Genomic DNA, 18,359 nt, shown 5'->3' on the forward strand with positions numbered 1-18,359 from the left:
GAGTTTTCTCTCCGATAGAACGCAAGGGTCTGAAGTGAAAGTTTCGCAGTCTCGCTGCTCCTCATGGACACGAGTTCACGGCACAAAACTCGGTAACTCTGTACTGCTGCAGTTGAGAGTCACCACTGAGATAGGCCAAAAGGATTAGAATCATAGAATCTTACAGGGCAGAAAGAGGCCATTCGGCCCGTCGTGCCTGTGCCAGCTCTTTGAAAGAGCTGTCCAATTTAGTCCCACACCCCAGCTTTCTCCCCCCCCACCGCCCCCCCCTCCCGTGACCCTGCAAATTCTTGTAGAAAATGGGAGAAATTCTCCCTGGTGCAATGCAGCAATGCTATTTGGGGGCTTGGGTTAAGGTAGATTGTTAGAATCCTCCCCTAATCGAGGAAAACCAAAAACTGGTATGATATTTCGACTCTGAATCATGAGCCCAACACAAATTGCGGCTGGCTCCTCTCCCCTGTAAAGCAAACCATGAATGCAATCAAGTTATGGTATTAGTTAACCTGTAATACTGGCTTCAGATATCTGTGGTTCTTCACCCCGCCCCCCCCTACAATTAAAAACACAATTTTGGTCAAAGAACTTACAGATCCCCCAGATATAAAACTTTCCTCGCAATCGCTAAACTACTTCCACCAGCTTCACAAAGCACGACACACAACACAAGCTAAAATCCAAAAGTATCGAAACGATGGGGATTCCTAGCCAGCGTAATAAAAAAAGGTTTAAAAAAAAAACAAACAAAAAAAAAAGAACGTGACCTTGTTCGGATGAGCAAGCACCGAACGTTTGTGCTGTTCTTTGTGACGCACAGTTGCTCAGAAGGGCTTTGTCCGAGGCGGCAGCGCAGCCGGATTTCCAGCCCCCTCCTCCCCACCCAACACTCCGGGTTCCTCAGATCACTCTGCCGGCAATTCCTATTTTACGGGCTCCACCACCAGCACCTTGCATTCTCGCTTGGCGATCTTGTCCACTGAGAGCACCGTTTTCTCAGAGGGAAGGTAAAGCGGGCGGCCAATCGGTGACCCCACGGGGGGTGTGATCGCTCGACGCTCCATCACGCTTCCAGTCCTGAGTGGAGAAGAAATTTTTTTTCTTTTTAAAGACGGGGGCAACGTCGCAAGACCGCTGCGGGCAAGGAAGGCGATTCGGGGGGAGGAGGGGTGGGCGCGGGATGAGGGGGAACGTTCCCGAGGTCCCGCGACGGGAGGAGACGTTGTGGGGGGGGTGGGGGGATTCGAGATTGTAACGGGGACGTTGGGAGATGAAGGAGGGAGACTTCTGGAGGGTTGAACTCAGTGGATTGTAATGTGTGTACCTTCTGCGGCAAAACAGCCATAGTAACCTCGGTGTTGGCCGCGGGTGTGTAACATTTAACTTTTAATTAACTGCGGGTGTTTTGATTCCGTGTCCTAGAACTCATTCTTGGTGTATAAGCAACGTAGTACAAAAATACATACCTAACAATCACAACACCCAACTATCTCAAACAACATCCGGGTTATTGTTTTACTATTTGGAAGTCCATCCCATGCGTTGACCACCAAACAACAGTCCTAAATTTGCTTTTTGTCACTTTGAATCCATGCCCCTCGTCTTACTTTCATGATCTGCGTTATGCCTCTACTGTTATACAGCTCTACGAGGTCCCCTCTTAGTAACCTCCTTCCCACCCCCCAAGCCGTGTAATCTCCTGGGTGGTGCAAAAAAACAGGAAAAACAATCCGCGGCCAATAAGGGGAAAAAAAAAATACCCTGGAAAGTTCCTCTCCGCACCCCCTCAGGCGATCAAAGCCAATCCAGGAGATCGTTACCTGTTAATCCATTTACCTTCTGTACGATGGGAATCTCTGCCCTAGTCAGGAACCGGGCCAGCTCCCTCTGGAAGGCAGAGAGTCGGCACCCACCACACCAGCCGGCAACACATTCCAGAGGCTCACTGCTCTCTGGGAAAAGAGGAACTGCCCAACACCCAGTCTGTTCCTCTTTTTGTGAAGCTTAAATGCATGTCTCCTGGTCCTCCCCAATCTGTCAAACTGGACTAATCTATCAATAGGCACGTTATCTAGGCCTTTCATTATTTCGTAGACCTCTATCAGGTCGTCTCGAAGTCTATACCGCTCTTTAAGCCTATCTGAGTAGCTACGGGTCTTCAGGCTGGGAATCGTTATTGTGACTCTCCTCTGAACCTTTTCCAAGGCCACTAGATCACCCACCATGTGGGGGGACCAAAACTGGGCGCAGTACTCCAGATACAGTCTAACCAAATCCTGTATAAATGACAGAACGGTGTCCTTTGATTTGTACTGAATGGTTTTAAAGGAGGAGGGAGTGGCAGAGAGGTCGACGGAGGGAATTCCAGAGCTTAGGGCCTAGGCGGCTGAAGGCACGGCCGCCAATTGTGAGGCGATAGGCTTGGGGGGGATGCGCAAGAGGCCAGAATCGGAGGAGCGCAGAGATCTCAGAGGGATGTTGGGCTTCAGGAGGCTACAGAGATAGGGAGGGGGCGAGGCCATGGAGGGATTTGAACACAAGGATGAGAGTTTTAAATTCCAGGCGATGATTACGACCAAGTCTTATTATTTATGAAATCAATGAAGTGGTGCAGAAATGGATTGACAGCTTTACATGGAATGCAGTTGCCCAGGTGTTCAAAATTATGAGGGATTTTGATAGAGTGGATAGGGAGAAACTGTTTCCAGTGGCAGGAGGGTCGGTAACCAGAGGACGCAGATTTAACATAATTGGCAAAAGAACCCAATGGGGAGATGAGGAGAATTTGTTATGCAGCGAGGTGTTATGATCTGGAATGCGCTGCCTGAAAGGGCGGTGGAAACAGATTCAATAGTGACTTTCAAAAGGGAATTGGATAAACACTTGAAAAGGAAAAATTTGCAGGGCTATGAGGGAAGAGGAAGGGGAGTGGGAGCTCTGTCAAAGAGCCAGCACAAGCACGATGGGCCGAACGGCCCCATTCTTTGCCGTACCGTTCTACGGTCACAGCTGCATCTGGTCTATTGCCTTGCCCAGCGTCCTTACCTCATCAGGTGACTGTTACGCGAGGGCTGCTGATGGGAGAAGGACTGTGAGCGGCCTAGGCTGGCCTGGTGACGCTCCATCAGGTCTCTGACCGCCGGGCTGCTGGGGCTGTTCTTTCGAGAGACCGGCCGGGCTTCGGGAGGCGGGTTCGTCACGCTGGCCGTGAACTGGAGCTTCAGCTTCATGTGCTGGCTCAGCTGGCGAGAGAGAGAGAGAAAAAATAAAGAACGGAGAGCAGGGCTGGAGGACAAACAGGGAGAAAGACGGAACAAGGTTTCATTTTTGGGTGCTGATACAGTTTTAAAAAAAGGTGGGAAATACAAAGTAAATATGTTTAGATATTAATTGTACATAAGTAACTTAACGAGACTGTAATCATACCAAGCAAATATTGTTCAAGAAATCATTACAGCATGAATACAGGACATTTCTTCACATTTTCTTATCAATAGTTTACATATAGCTAATAGATATAAACAAAATGGAAGCTCTGCAGATGTTGACGGACCCAGCATCTGTAAACAGAAAGAGACACATTCAGGTTTTGTGCAGTATTGTGTCCAATTCTGGGCACCACATTTTAGGAGGCTGCAGAGATGATTAACCAGAATGGTACCAGGGATGGGGGACTTCGGTTACGGGGAGAGACTGGAGAAGCTGGGGTTGTTCTCCTTAGAGCAGAGAAGGTTAAGGGGGAGATTTAATAGAGGTGTTCAAAAGTCTGAGGGGTTTTGAGTAGAGTGAGAGAGGTGGGGAAACTTTTAAAAACGATAATCCGGGACAAAGTTAAAAGTCACTTGGACAGGTGAAAAGGAAAAGGACTTTGAAAAGGAAAAATGTGCAGGGCTTTGGGGAAAAGAGCAGGGGTAGTGGGACTAATTGGATAGCTCTTTCAAAGAGCCGGCACAGGTGCGATGGGCTGAATGGCCTCCTTCAGTGATTGTGCTCAGATTTCCAGTCCTGAGTTAGGCTCTAGATTGAAAACAATAACCCGCTTTATCTGTTACAGATACTGAGAGACCCGCTGGTTATGGCCAGCATTTTACAGGTTTTTAAACTTATGCACACAGTATATTCATTTTATCATTGGATCTAAAGACCAAATGCAATAGCATGGCATCTCTCTGTTCCAGTCTGTATACTGCAAACGCCATTTTGAATATTGTTTTTAACAGGGAGGGAAGGTGGAGGTGCATATTATCAGTCAACGTATAAAAGGGAGTGGAATCGTGCTGTGCAAAACTATCTAATGTGTTCAGGATTAGCTCCTTTGTTAAATAGCAAAGGAATTTGATTACGAATATGGAGCATTCCAATCTCAATCTAGGGGGATCTGATAAAAACAAACAGTAACGCCAATTTTAGGGCTACAAACTCTTGCCCTTTAAGTTACTGATCATAGAATCATACATAGGAACATAGGAACAGGAGTAGGCCATTCAGCCCCTCGTGCCTGCTCCGCCATTTGATCATGGCTGATCTGTGATCTAACTCCATATACCTGCCTTTGGCCCATATCCCTTAATGCCTTTGGTTGCCAAAAAGCTATCTATCTCAGATTTAAATTTAGCAATTGAGCTAGTATCAATTGCCGTTTGCGGAAGAGAGTTCCAAACTTCTACAACCCTTTGTGTGTAGAACAGCACAGAAGGGGGCCATTTGGCCCATCGTGCCCATGCCAGCTCTTTGAAAGAGCTGGCCAATTAGTCCCACTCCCCCTGCTCTTTTCCCCCATAACCCTGCAAATGTTTCTTTTACAAGTATTTATCCAATTCCCCTTTTGAAAGTTAGTGAATCTGCTTCCACCGCCCTTTCAGGCAGCACATTTCAGATCATCACAACTTGCTACGTAAAAAACAATTCTCATCTCCCCCTAGCTTTTTTGACAATTATATTAAATCTGTGTCCTCTGGTTACCGACCCTCCTGCCACTGGAAACAGTTTCTCCTTATTTACTCTGTCAAAACCCTTCATAATTTTGAACAGCTCAATCAAATCTCCCCTTAACCTTCTCTACTCTAAGGAGAGCAACCCCAGCTTCTCCAGTCTCTCCGCATAACTGAAGTGTCCCTCATCCCTGGTACCATTCTGGCAAATCTCCTCTGCACCCTCTCCAAGGCCTTGACATCCTTCCTGAAGTGTGGTGCCCAGAATTGAACATAAAAGCTGAGATCTAACCAGTGATTTATAAAGGTTGAGCACAACTTCCTGATGTGACTTCAAGTGTGCAATTAACAATCTTGGCTTTGTTCTTGGAGTGAAACATAGTCGCAAGTCACATTGGAGGCCCCTGGGTCACTGATTTACCATTTGTAGCTTTCAACTGCAATTTATATTAATAATCACGTCGTCACAGATATGATGTATTTAAGGGAAAGCTGGATAAACACGAGGGAGGAAGGAAGAGACTGATATGCTGGTTTCGTTTGTAACGAACGGGTGGAATGAAATTCAGAAAAATTTCTATCTGCCTACAGAGGGAGAAGTTTTAAAATTAGGGATCATAAATATAAGATAGTCACTAATAAATCCAAAAAGGAATTCAAGAGAAATTTCTTTACCCCAGAGAGTGGTTATAGCATAGATGCGTTTAAGGGGAAGCCAGATAAGTACATGAGGGAGAAAGGAATAGAAGGATGTGCTGATAGGGTGAGATGAAGTAGGGAGGGAGGAGGCTCGTGTGGAGCATAAACACCGGCACAGACCAGTTGGGCCGAATGGCCTGTTTTTGTGCTGTACATTCCAAGTAATCTGTCACTACTCACATCAGTGCCGAGTCCCTGGCTGACAAATCGCCTGGCCAATCTCTGACTCTTTATGTTTAAAAAGCGCCCACTTCCTGCCAGTGTCAGACTTACTTTCTGGAACAGGTTCCCAGCGATCGGTACATTCCATGGCCTGTTTCTGTGTTGTGCATTCTATGTAAAGCTACCTTTTTTTTTTTGTGTGACTTAACCCTCCTTTGGGGAGCTGTAATAGGTCAAGAAAGGAGAGAGGTCGGAAGAGATTCAGAGACTATTCGTAGACTACGCGGGTGTCCCATTACCTCGAAGAGCCCTGCGCGGAGCACTTGAAAGGCCACGTTATACGTCACTGTGCTGCCTTTCTTGCAGTAGCCCAAGTGGTTAAGTGGCGTGTGACACACCACCGAGCTCAGGGTGGCCTCGGCTGCACGAACATCCTCTTCCGACAGTTTCTTTCCTAATTAAAGAGAAGGTCGATCTTAATGCAAAGGGTTCACAAACCCCCGTTCACCCATCACCTCCTAGCTCCCAGTCTGGCAACGCCTCGATTTTAAAATTCTCATCCTTGTGTTCAAATCCCTCCATGGCCTCCCCTGTTGTTCTTCGAAACAGTGCCGTGGGCGGGAGGAAACATTTGGATTTCTAACAAACGTGCTTTCCAGTAATACTGATTAAATGGGCATTGTTTCCCCAATAAAATGTCAGCCACGTCTCATTGGGTAGCACACTCGCCTCGGAGTCAGAAGGTCGTGGGTTCAAGTCCCACACCAGAGACTTGAGGACAAAATCCAGGCCTTCTCTCCCGTGTCGCTACTGAGGGAGAGCTGCACTGTCGGAGATGCCGTCTTAACAGATGAGATGTTAAACCGAGGCCCCGTCTGCCCTCTCAGGTTGACATAAAAGATCCCACGGCCGCTATTTCAAAGAAGAGCAGGGGAGTTCTCCCCAATGTCCTGGGCCAATATTTATGCCTCAACCAACATCACTAAAAAAACAGATGATCTGGTCATTATCACATTGCTGTTTGTGGGATCTTGCTGTGCGCAAATTGGCTGCCACGTTTCACTACATTACAACAGTGACTACACTTCAAAAGTACTTCACTGGCTGTAAAGAGCTATGGGACTTCCTGAGGTCATGAAAGGTGCTAAATAAATGCAAGTTCTTTCATTTACGCAAGGTGACGGCCCAGAATTCACAACCTGCAGCTCTCAGCTCAGATTCAGAACCCAGGTGGGCTGCTGAGCAGCAATGCCAAGAAGTTCCCCCGCCTTCACCCCGGACACACCCAGACAGCACCAATGCGCCGTCGAGCACTGGGTTCGGGTTGCCTGTCTATCTGTTCTCTTGTTAAAGAACGGCACAAATATACACATCAAGGTGAAGAATACCCTCCCCGTGTTGTAAAGTGCAAGCAAAAAAGCAGCATTCCAGACCCGCGCGGGCGCCGTCTCCCGCCCGCCCGCGAGCGAGCGAGCATCGCCACTCACTCACCCGCCTGAGAGCTGATGGCACTCTCCGGAGTCCACACAAGCCGCACAGCCAGGAAGTCCTGCAGGTTATTGAGCAGTGTGTATTTGACGGTGAATCGCTTGTACACTGGCACCGGCGACTCGCAAGACGCCATCATCACAAACTTGGGTCGGTCGAGCTGGATGTTCGGCAGCCTGGTTGAAGGGGGAAACACCTCAATGACGCAAAAATTGTGTCCACTCTGTTCGAAACCTCCCTGCAATCTCCCGTGAAGATTGATTTTCTTAAAACAAAATCGAAATCCTTTCTAACCAGCCTTCTGACGTAGCCCAGTCATTGCATTTTAAAGGAAAATAATAAAACGACAACACGCAAGTAGTACAGAAAAGGCAGATTGCATTTATGTAGTGTGAGTATAGAAGATTAAGGAGTAATCCAATTGAGGCGTTTATAATGATTAAAGGATTTGATAGTTTCTCTCTAACGACCCTATTTCCTCTGGTGGGGGGAGTCCAGGACAAGGGGGCAGAACCTTAAAATTAGAGCCAGGCCGTTCAGGGGTGATGTCAGGAAGCACTTCTTCACACAAAGGGGCGTGGGAATCTGGAACACTCTCCCCCAAAAAGCTGTCGAGACTGGAGGGTCAATTGAAAATTTCAAAACTGAGATTGATAGATTTTTGTTAGGCGAGGGTATTAAGGGTTACGGAACCAAAACGGGTAGAGGGAGTTAAGATAAAGATCAGCCATGATCTAATTGAATGGCGGAACGGGCTGGAGGGGCTGAATGGCCTGTTGCTAATGTCTCTAATCTCTTTTTGCTTCTCAAACACCCTGGAGCACTTCACATACACTGAGTTACTTTTGAGGTGAAGTGACTGTTTCATAGGCAAACCTACAGGTACTTTCCCCATCCTGTTTGAGACAGGCTTATTGTTCTCATCTGCACTTTTCGCCAACCAAAATACCAGGCAGGCAGGTAGCCTGTTCCCAGACATTGTCCATGCGCTACTTAGAGCTACTTGAAAGCAGATCTAGTTAGTCTAACATTCCCTCCCAATTTGATTCAAACCTTAGGTGTAAACCCATGAACTACCATTGGGTGGCGCAATATATCAATTTAGCTGTAGCCCAATGCTTTGCAGATGCACATTACAGGCTGCACAGTGACAGCACTGTTCCCGGACAGAGTGGAGACAGACGGGTAAATCCACCGTCAATCACGCCTGGTGACCGCACTGCTGTAAGTGACGGATTGATTTCAAGCACACAATTTGTATTATGTAACTATCCTCCACTCACTGCATTTTGCTGGAGAAATCAGCCTGCTTTTATCGGGAGAAGTTGCTGCGGTTTCGGTCAGGCGTTCTGTTTGCTGTAGTGCGTAGAGACTCTTTTTAAATAGACTCCGTAGACTGTTTGCTGTAGAGCGCTGTTTAAATGGACTCTGTTTGTTGTAAAATACACAGTTTGCTGAGAGTCTTGCCTCCAACTCCTTGGCTGACAGTGGTGTCATAAACACTCTGCACTGAACTGAAAGTGACCATTACCACATCAACTGGACCAGCCACAAATACTGTGGCTATAGAACAGGTCAGAGGCTGGGTATTCTGCAGCAAGTGGCTCACCTCCTGTCTCGCCGAAGCCTTTCCACCATCTACAAAGAACAAGTCAGGAGTGTGATGGAATACTCAACTCCAACAACACTCAAGAAGCTCGACACAAGCCAGGACAAAGCAGCCCGCTTGATCGGCACCCCATCCACCACCCTAAACATTCACTCCCTTCACCAACCAGGGCTGAAGTGTGTACTATATACAGGATGCACTGCAGCAACTCGCCACGGCTTCTTCGACAGCACCTCCCAAACGTGCGACCCCCAGCACCTGGAAGGACAAGGGCAGCAGGTGCATGGGAACAACACCACCTGCACGTTCCCCTCCGAGTCTCTCGCACACACCATCCCGACTTGGAGATATATCGGCCGTTCCTTCATCGTCGCTGGGTCAAAATCCTGGAACTTCCCGCCTAACAGCACTGTGGGAGAACCTTCACCACATGGACTGCAGCAGTTCAAGAAGGCGGCTCACCACCACCTTCTCAAGGGCAATTAGGGATGGGCAATAAATGCTGGACTTGCCCATATCCTGAGAATAATTATTTTTAAAAAAAAGTCCATTCCACATTATTAAAATGGGATACGCAGGGTTATTAAAGTAAGCTAAGATACAAGGTCTGTGTACACCCAAGGGGGGGGGAAGTCATGCAGCAGGAAGTACCAATGCTCCATGCTAGTGAGTTGGTCCACGGCTTGAGGTGTTTGCGAGCGTGCGTATAAAAAAAAAGCAACATATTTACAAAAAAATAAATCCCTAAAAGTGCACTTGCTGTTGGGTCGTGTACAGGACGACTGTTGATTGTAGACAGGCTTCAAAGACCATTATGAAGCGAGAGAGGCCGCACTCTGGTACTCACCTGTAATGTGTGTAGATCTTGTTGCCGACGGGCAGGTTGGTAGTAGACCACTGCACTATTGCAGTCAATGGCACTTCAAGACCCTAATATTTTTTTTTAAAAAAACAAAAAAAAGGGAACAAATTATTCCTTAACCTTGTCGCACGTTAACCCGACATTAAAGCGAGAGTCCGGGTACAAGACAGAAAGGCAAACTAAATATTGTTCCGAATCTGCTCAATTTATATTTGCTGGGTAATAAGAAATAAAAATCAATCATGACCAGATCATTTAAGACACAAAAACGGATGAAAATGACAGGCAGGAAAAGACCATCTGGTCCATCAAGCCTGCTCCACAGAGACTTGAGCGCACAATCCAGGCTGACAGTCCCAGTGCCAATACTGAGGGAGTGCTGCACTGTCGGAAGTGCCGTCTTTCGGATGAGACGTTAAACCGAGGCCCCTTCTGCCCCCTCAGGTGGAAATAAAAGATCCCATGGCCGCTATTTCGAAGAAGAGCAGGGGGGTTCATTACGAGAGATTTTTTTTTGATGTAGAAACACATCTCCCAACACAGGCACGATGGGCCGTATGATTCTATGAACTCCCAACTTACTTCAGTTATGTGGCGAGGCTGGAGAAGCTGGGATTGTTCTCCTCAGAGCGGAGATGGTTAAGGGGAGATTTAATAGAGCTGTTCAAAATTATGAGGGGTTTTGGTAGAGTAAATAAGGAGAAACTGTTTCCAGTGGCAGGAGGGTCGGTGACCAGAGGACACAGATCGAAGGCAATTAGCGAAAGAACCAGAGGCGACATGAGGAAATTTTTTTTTTACCGCAGTGAGTTGTGATGATCTGGAATGCGCTGCCTGAAAGGGCGGTGGAAGCAGATTCAATAGTAACTTTCAAAAGGGGAATTGGATAAATACTTGTAAAAGAAACATTTGCAGGGCTATGGGGGAAAAGAGCAGGGGGAGTGGGACTGATTGGATAGCTCTTTCAAAGAGGCCGGCACAGGCACGATGGGCCAAACGGCCTACTTTTGTGCTGTAAGGCTGTACGAACACGGCAGTCACACGACAGCCTCGCTCTGTCGGGTGCACTCCCGTGTACGAGCCACAAGGTTGGGAGTTCAAGCCCGACCGTAGCGCAAGAATCTAGGTGGGACACTTCAGTGCTGAGGAAGCATCGATGGAGGTACCTGGAGCTCAGGTGGAGGTTAAAGATTCTCTCTCTCCTCCCTCCCCCGGCCTACTTGAGGAGCAGGAGGTTCTCCGAGTGCCCTGAACAACATTCTGCCTCTCAGCCAACACCAAAAACAGATTCAACAGTCAACCATTTGACTGCTGCTGCTACTTGACGGAAAGGGCAAACAACACTTAAGATAAATTCAGTGTTTTGGGGGCGTCTTGAGAGATAACACTTCTATATAACTGCAAGCTCCTTCTGTATTCTGGTAGCTTTAGATAACTAGGTTACACTGAGATCCCAGTTTAACTATCAAAGGAAGAAAGAACTTGCATTCAAACAGCGCCTTTCACGACCCCAGGGCGCCCGAGAGTGCTTCACAGCCACTGAATTACTTTTGAAGGGTAGTCGATGATGTAATGTAGGAAACGCGGCAGCCAACTTGCGCACAGCAAGATCCCACAAACAGCAACGACCAGATAATCATGTGATGCTCTATGTACTAGCGCCCCCTGGTGGCAGCAAGGCTTTTTAAAAAAAAAAGTCTACGTTAAAAATTCAAAATTCTGATCAAGTTTTTATTCTGATGGAGAAAAAAAACAGTTCAGCCTTTTTCCAAGAGGCTACGGGCCACTGCATCTTTTTATTTCCTGCCATCTTTGTTGACTGTGCAGATGTTGGCAGAGAGTAACAAAACCACGCTTGGAAGGGAAGCTGCCAGGAACTTAGCAGCTCGTTGGGTTGGAACTTGAGCGTTTAGTGGTTCGGCACATTTGGGGAGAAGCTTTTCCTCTCGCTCTCGTGCTCCAGGGACATTGTAAACACGGCATTAAGAGCTCTTATGTTTGCTATCTGTTGGGAAATTGTAAAGCTTTTCCAAAACAACATGTTTACAGTTTTACTAGAAGCGGGGTGCAGGGTAGATTTTGATGCTGCATTTACAACGTCGCTAACGTTTAGCGACAGGAGGAAATGGTCCACCGCCTTTCAAAGATCCAGCACAGGCACGATGGGCCGAACGGCCTCCTTCTGTGCTGTATCATTCTACGACTTTCACCGGTGGAACTTGTGTTCAGAGAAGCAGGATCGTAATCGTCTGTCTGCTGGCTGTCAAGAACGTAAGAAATTGGAGCAGGAGTAGGACGTGTGGCCCCTCGAGCCTGCTCCGCCATTCAATAAGATCATGGCTGATCTTCGACCTCAACTCCATTTTCCTGCCCGATTCCTGTATCCCTTGATTCCCCTAGAGTCCAAAAATCAAATCGATCTCAGGCTTGAATATATTCAACGACTCAGCATCCACAGCCCTCTGGGGTAGAGAATTCCAAAGATTCACAACCCTCGAGTGAAGAAATTCCTCCTCATCTCAGCCCTAAATGGCCGACCCCTTACCCCGAGACTATGCCCCCTGGTTCTAGACTCTCCAGGCAGGGGAAACAGCCTCTCAGCATCTACCCTGTCAATCCCCCTCAGAATCTTATATGTTTCAATGAGATCACCTCTCATTCTTCTAAACTCCAGAGTGTACAGGCCCATTCTACTCAACCTCTCCTCAAACAACAAGGGTCTAAGTAAAGATGCTTTTACACTGGAAGGGTGGTGGAAATCTGGAGTTTCCTCTCCCGAAAGGCTGTGGACGCAGGGGGCAATGACATTTTCAAGGCTGAGATCGATGGGTTTTTGTTGAGTGAGGGTATCAAGGGATATGGAACCAAGGCAGCTAACCAAGGCAGTCTGGAACGAGCTGCCAGAGGCAGTAGTAGAGGCGGGTACAATTTTGTCTTTTAAAAAGCATTTGGACAGTTACATGGGTAAGATGGGTATAGAGGGATATGGGCCAAGTGCAGGCAATTGGGACTAGCTTAGTGGTATAAACTGGGCGACGTGGACATGTTGGGCCGAAGGGCCTGTTTCCATGTTGTACACATCTATCTATGAAATGGAGTTGAGGTGCAGGTCAGCCATGATCTAATTGAATGGCGGAGCGGGCTGGAGGGGCTGAATGGCCTTCTCCTGTTCCTATTGCCTCTGATCGCTCGTTTCTTTCTTCAACCTTGACCGAGCTTATTCCTCAGCGGTTAGCCTCCAGTTTCACCACTTCAGATGGAGAAGCAGTCAAACACACTCACATGTTGCGGTATATTCACCATCTCTCCTCCTGCCCTCCTTTATGTTAAAAAAGGTCAAATGATTTGCCCCACTCCCTCGCCCACTCCGGCACTGATGGGGAGGTTGGGGGGTTAATATTTATACCTTAATTAAACAGTTACCCATTTAATTCCATTCCCCTACCCTTTTCCAAATCCCCTTTTAAATTTTTCTTTTGCATAGAATCAGAGTTGCTGAAACTTTTTTTTTGTCCTTTGCATGAAATAAACGGTGACTGTGTGCGTACCTCCTTAGTGTCCTGCTGGGGCCGCTCGTTAACCTGCAGCTGGAAGAGGAAAGCCTGTTCCTCCAGGGCACTGAGCTTTATCGGGAGGTGGCTGGAATTACCGTCCATCCTGTAGAACGAGGCCACGGACACATCGCCCGACTGGTGGCTGTGGGGGGGGAAAACCAGCACCGGACACGTTTCAAACAAACCATCATAGCACGGAGACCAACTACAACTTGCATTTATATAGCGCCTTTAATGTAGTAAAACGTCCCAAGGCGCTTCACAGGAATGATTATCAAACAGAATTTGAAACCGAGCCACATAAGGCGATATTAGGACAGGTGACCAAAAGCTTGGTCAAAGAGGTAGGTTTCAAGGAGCATCTTAAAAGGTGGAGAGATTTAGGGAGGGAATTCCAGAGCTCAGGGCCTGGGCAACTAAAGGCACAGCCCCCAGTGGTGGGGCAAAGGAAATCGGGGATAAGCAAGAGGCCAGAATTGGAGGAGCGCAGAGATCTCAGAGGGTTGTAGGGCTAGAGGAGGTTACAGAGATAGGGAGGGGCGAGGCAGTGGAGGGATTTGAAATCAAGGATGAGAATTTTAAAATTGAGGCGTTGTTGGACTGGGAGCCAATGTGGGTCAGTGAGCACAGGGGGTGATGGGTGAATGGGTCTTGGTGCGAGTTAGGATACTGGCAGCGGAGCTTTGGGTGAACTCAAATTTATGGAGGGTGGAAGATGGGAGGCCGGCCAGGAGAGCATTGGAATAGTTGAGTTTGGAGGTAACAAAGGCATGGACGAGGGTTTCAGCTGCAGATGAGCTGAGGCAGGGGCGGAGACAGATGATGTTACGGAGGTGAAAGTAGGCGGTCCTTTAGCACGCTCCTTAAAACCTACCTCTTTGACCAAGCTTTTGGTCACCTGTCCTAACATCTCCTTATGTTGCTCGGTGTTTGATAATCGCTCCTGTGAAGCGCCTCGGGACGTTTTCACCACGTTAAAGGTGCTGCATAAATGCAAGTTGTTTACAAGAGGTACAGGAACGTATGATTTAAATGCTGATTGCACTGAGAAAGAATAGAGAGAAACCCGTTTTTTTTTTCTCTGATCCACCTTCACTAAGCAGTTTCGCTCAGCCTCACCAAGTTTCCCATCGTTATTCAACGGACCTGCGCCAGGAATTAAGCTGCCTCCCGACCAGCCTTTAGCGATGCCATCTCCTACCAGGTGTTGCGAGCCCATGAGGAATTCAGAGAATTCTCTCAACACATTTGGCCCATCGAGCCTGCACTAGCGTTCTACTCCGTGTCTGATCTCACTCCTCAGGTCACCACCCACACACATTAAAATTCCTCTTTGTCAAGCAACCAACTATTTCCCTTTTAAAAGAATTTAATGGACTCTGCTTCAACAGTGGGTTTTGGTGGAGAATTTCACTTTCTAGCCACCCTCTGTGAAAAATCACTGGTCAGGCCCCAGCTGGAGTATTGTGTCCAATTCTGGGCACCGCACTTCAGGAAGGATGTGAAGGCCTCGGAGAGGGTGCAGATGCGATTCACCAGAACGGTACCAGGGATGAGGGACTTCAATTATGTGACGAGACTGGAGAAACTGGTGTTGTTCTCCTTACAGCAGAGAAGGTTAAGGGGGGATTTAATGGAGGCGTTTAAAATCATGAAGGGTTTTGATACAGTAAATAAGGAGAAACCGTTTCCACTGGCAGGAGGTAACTAAAGGACAGAGATTTACAGTAATTGGCAAAAGAGCCAGAAGTGAGATGAGATGAGGAGAAATGTTTTTATGCAGTGAGTTATTAGGATCTGAGTTGAATGCATTACCTGAAAGGGCAATGGAAACAGATTCAATAGTAACATTTAAAAGGGAGTTGGATAAATACTTGAAGGGGAAAAAATTGCTATGAGGAAAGAGCAGGAGGAGTGGGACTAATTTCAAAGAGCCAGCACAGGCAAGATGGGCCGAATGGCCTCCTTTTGTGCTGTAAGATTCTATGATTCTAAAACATTTATTTTTTCACTTCCCCTTTTATTCTTTACGTAATTATCTTAAATTTGTGCCCTCTCGTTATCATCTCATTGACCTGTGGTTGGACATATCACTGTTTACTTTTATCACAACCCTTTAAAATATTGAAGCCCTCCATCAGGCCAACCGTTAACCTTCTCAGCTGTAGTAAAAAAAGCCCCAACTGCTCAAGTCACTTTGTAACTGTATCCCCTCACCAGGTACCATCTACGAGAAGGTACATTGCACCTTTCCCATTTGCTTTTATATCCTTCCTATGATGGGAAACCAAATACTCCAACTGTGGCCCAACTAAGATCTTCTACAAGTTTCCACTTGTTTGGGACGACCATAACTAGGGGGCCATAAACATAAGAGAGTCACTAATAAATCCAATAGGGAATTCAGGAGAAACTTCTTTACCCAGAGAGAGGTGACAATGTGGAACTCGCTCCCACAAGGAGTAGTTGAGGTGAATTGCATAGATGCATTTAAGGGGAAGCTGGATAATCAGGAGAGAGAAAGGGATAGAAGGTTACGCTGATAGGGTGAGATGAAGAGAGGAGGGAGGAGGCTCGTGTGGAACATAAACACCGAGTTGCACATTCTAACCACTTTCTGAGTAAAGAAATTTCTCCTGAATTCTTCATTGGATTTATTAGTGACTATTTTATATTTATGGCCCCTAGTTTTGGTCTCTCCAATAAGTGGAAACATCATCTCTACGTCTACCCTATCGATCCCCGTCATAATTTTAAAGACCTCGAGCAGGTCACCCCTCAGCCTTCTCTTTGCGAGAGAAAACAGCCCCAGCCTGTTCAGTCTTTCCTGATAGTTATAACCTCTCAGTTCTGGTGTCATCCTTGTGAATCTTTTTTGCACCCTCTCCATTGCCTCTATATCCTTTTTATAATATGGAGACCAGAACAGTGCACAGTACTCCAAGTGTGTCGATACAAGTTTAACATAACTTCTCTGCTTTTCAATTCTATCCCTCTCGAACCGGCGCAGGTTCGAGTAACTCTCTGGGAACCTCACTTAAGTGCCCATCCTTCTTGCATTGAGCCTGAGCAGCGGCTGTCAGGCCGATCCGGAGAACGCACTCGGAGCCTTCCAGCGCAGGTCACTGGACGATAACCAGGAGATCGATTTCCCCCCCTCCCGCCCCCACCTCCTTTCCCAGGGTGCCGGGGCCAATCGCTGCCACCTTAGCGAGCTCGGCGCTGACCAAGAATCGAACCGCGGTCCTTCCCGCTCGGTACCACGCCGGGTGGCGCATTTCCCCCGCCGAGCCATCAGGACCTCCCCGGATGAAGTGCAAATCGCTGGGAATGTTGTCGGAGCCACCCCATCGAACCAGCCACGCGTCCGTTCCACATTCCTCCCAGTCCTCATAAAGCTCAAAGATATATCACGCACAGCTCTCACCAGACATTGTCTACGAGCAGCACGGAGCCATCGGGCATCATGGGTAAGTAACTGGCGTTGAAGTTTGGCAGAATTCGCACGTCGCGGACGCAGATCTCCTCCTGAGAGGATGTGTTTAGCACTGTTGGGGGGGAAAAGCAGCCATTTCAGCATTACGGCACTGGCATCCAAAGCAATATAAAACGTTACAGTCAGATCATCAACAATTTTGCATTTATATATTTAGGTAGCATCTTTAACATAGTAAAATGTCCCAAGGTGCTTCACAGCAGCGTTATCAGACGAAATATCAGACCGAGCCACATAAGGAGGTATTAGGGCAGGTGACCAAAAGCTTGGTCAAAGAGGTAGGTTCTAAGGAGTGTCTTAAAGTGACTGGAGAGTCTAGAACTAGGGGACATAGTCTCAGGATAAGGGGTCAGACATTTAGGACTGAGATGAGGAGGAATTTCTTCTCTCAGAGGGCCGTGAATATTTGGAATTCTCTACCCCAGAGGGCTGTGGATGCTCAGTCATTGAGTATGTTCAAGATTGAGAGCGATAGATTTTTGGACTGTAAGGGAATCAAGGGATACGGGGATCGGACAGGAAAGTGGAGTTGAGGTCGAAGATCAGCCATGATCTTATTGAATGGCGGAGCAGGCTCGAGGGGCCGTATGGCCTACTCCTGCTCCTATTTCTTATGTTCTTATGTCTTCAAAGGAGGAGAGAGGCGCAGAGAGGTTTAGGGAGAGAATTCCAGAGCTTAGGACCTAGGCAGTTGAAGGCACAGCCTCCAATGGCGGAGCGATTAAAATCGGGGATGCGCAAGAGGCCAGAATTGGAGGAGCGCAGAGATCTCGGAAGGTTGTAGGGCTGGAGAGTGTCTCAGGTCATCGGTGGGGGGGGGGGGGGGGGTGAATATTTGCAGATACAGCCACAGGGAACTACAATCAATTGTTAAATATGAGAGTGATGGGTCCAACAGAAAACAATCCAATGTGTTGTAATACAATCCCAGGGCTCTGCTCTCTCAGTTTAGGACACCAGTGAGACCCGTTTCATTGTATTGGAGTGTCCTCAGAGCCCAGCAAGTTACCCTATAAGCCGCATGCACACCGCAGTTACAGTTTCTAACGCTGCAGTGCTGCATCTGTCTCTGGGCCGATGGAGTTGACTAAAGCCGCATGCACATTCAGGACCGAGCAGCACTAGCAGCACGAGTGCAGGTTATTGCTCCAATAAGAGTCACGACCTCTGCCTTCAAAGCACAAGCCTCCGACTGTTTAAAAAAAAGAGAAGACATTTCGTTCAGAAAGAAAGCCAGGTCAACAAGTGTTAGAAAGAAAGAAGAAAGTAAGTCTTGCATTTATATAGCGCCTTTCACGACCTCAGGACGTCCCAAACTGCTTTACAGCCAATGAAGTGCTTTCGAAGTGTAGTCACTGCTGTAAAGTAGGAAATGTTAGCTGAGAGTAAAGTTTCAAAAGGACAAAAAAAGAAATAAAAATTAATTGTTTCTGAACCACCAGTTAAAACAAAATGTTTATGTTTCATCCTTCTCCAAGTGTCTCGGTGCTAAAGTCCGATCCTGATCCGAGGGAGTTAATCGGATGGCTTCAGCCCAGTGTCACTCCAGCATCTGCGAGGA

General features: G+C 47.4%; 1 protein-coding gene across 1 annotated transcript in view; it reads right to left on the reverse strand.

Annotated features, from left to right (window-relative positions):
* Nucleotides 1–294: 294 nt before the first annotated feature.
* Nucleotides 295–18,359, reverse strand: part of trappc14 (trafficking protein particle complex subunit 14) — a 76,979-nt gene continuing 58,914 nt past the window's right edge. Inside the window, exons 5-11 of the mRNA XM_067971850.1 lie at nucleotides 16,730–16,850; nucleotides 13,297–13,444; nucleotides 9,734–9,816; nucleotides 7,281–7,453; nucleotides 6,089–6,243; nucleotides 3,043–3,239; nucleotides 295–1,074 (exon numbers count right to left, since the gene is read on the reverse strand). Coding sequence (XP_067827951.1) covers nucleotides 921–1,074; nucleotides 3,043–3,239; nucleotides 6,089–6,243; nucleotides 7,281–7,453; nucleotides 9,734–9,816; nucleotides 13,297–13,444; nucleotides 16,730–16,850 — 1,031 coding nt within the window. The 3' untranslated portion in view covers nucleotides 295–920. The remainder of the gene's footprint in view (nucleotides 1,075–3,042; nucleotides 3,240–6,088; nucleotides 6,244–7,280; nucleotides 7,454–9,733; nucleotides 9,817–13,296; nucleotides 13,445–16,729; nucleotides 16,851–18,359) is intronic.

Source organism: Heptranchias perlo, chromosome 35, assembly GCF_035084215.1.
Source record: "Heptranchias perlo isolate sHepPer1 chromosome 35, sHepPer1.hap1, whole genome shotgun sequence".
NCBI classification, from domain to species: Eukaryota; Metazoa; Chordata; class Chondrichthyes; order Hexanchiformes; family Hexanchidae; genus Heptranchias; species Heptranchias perlo.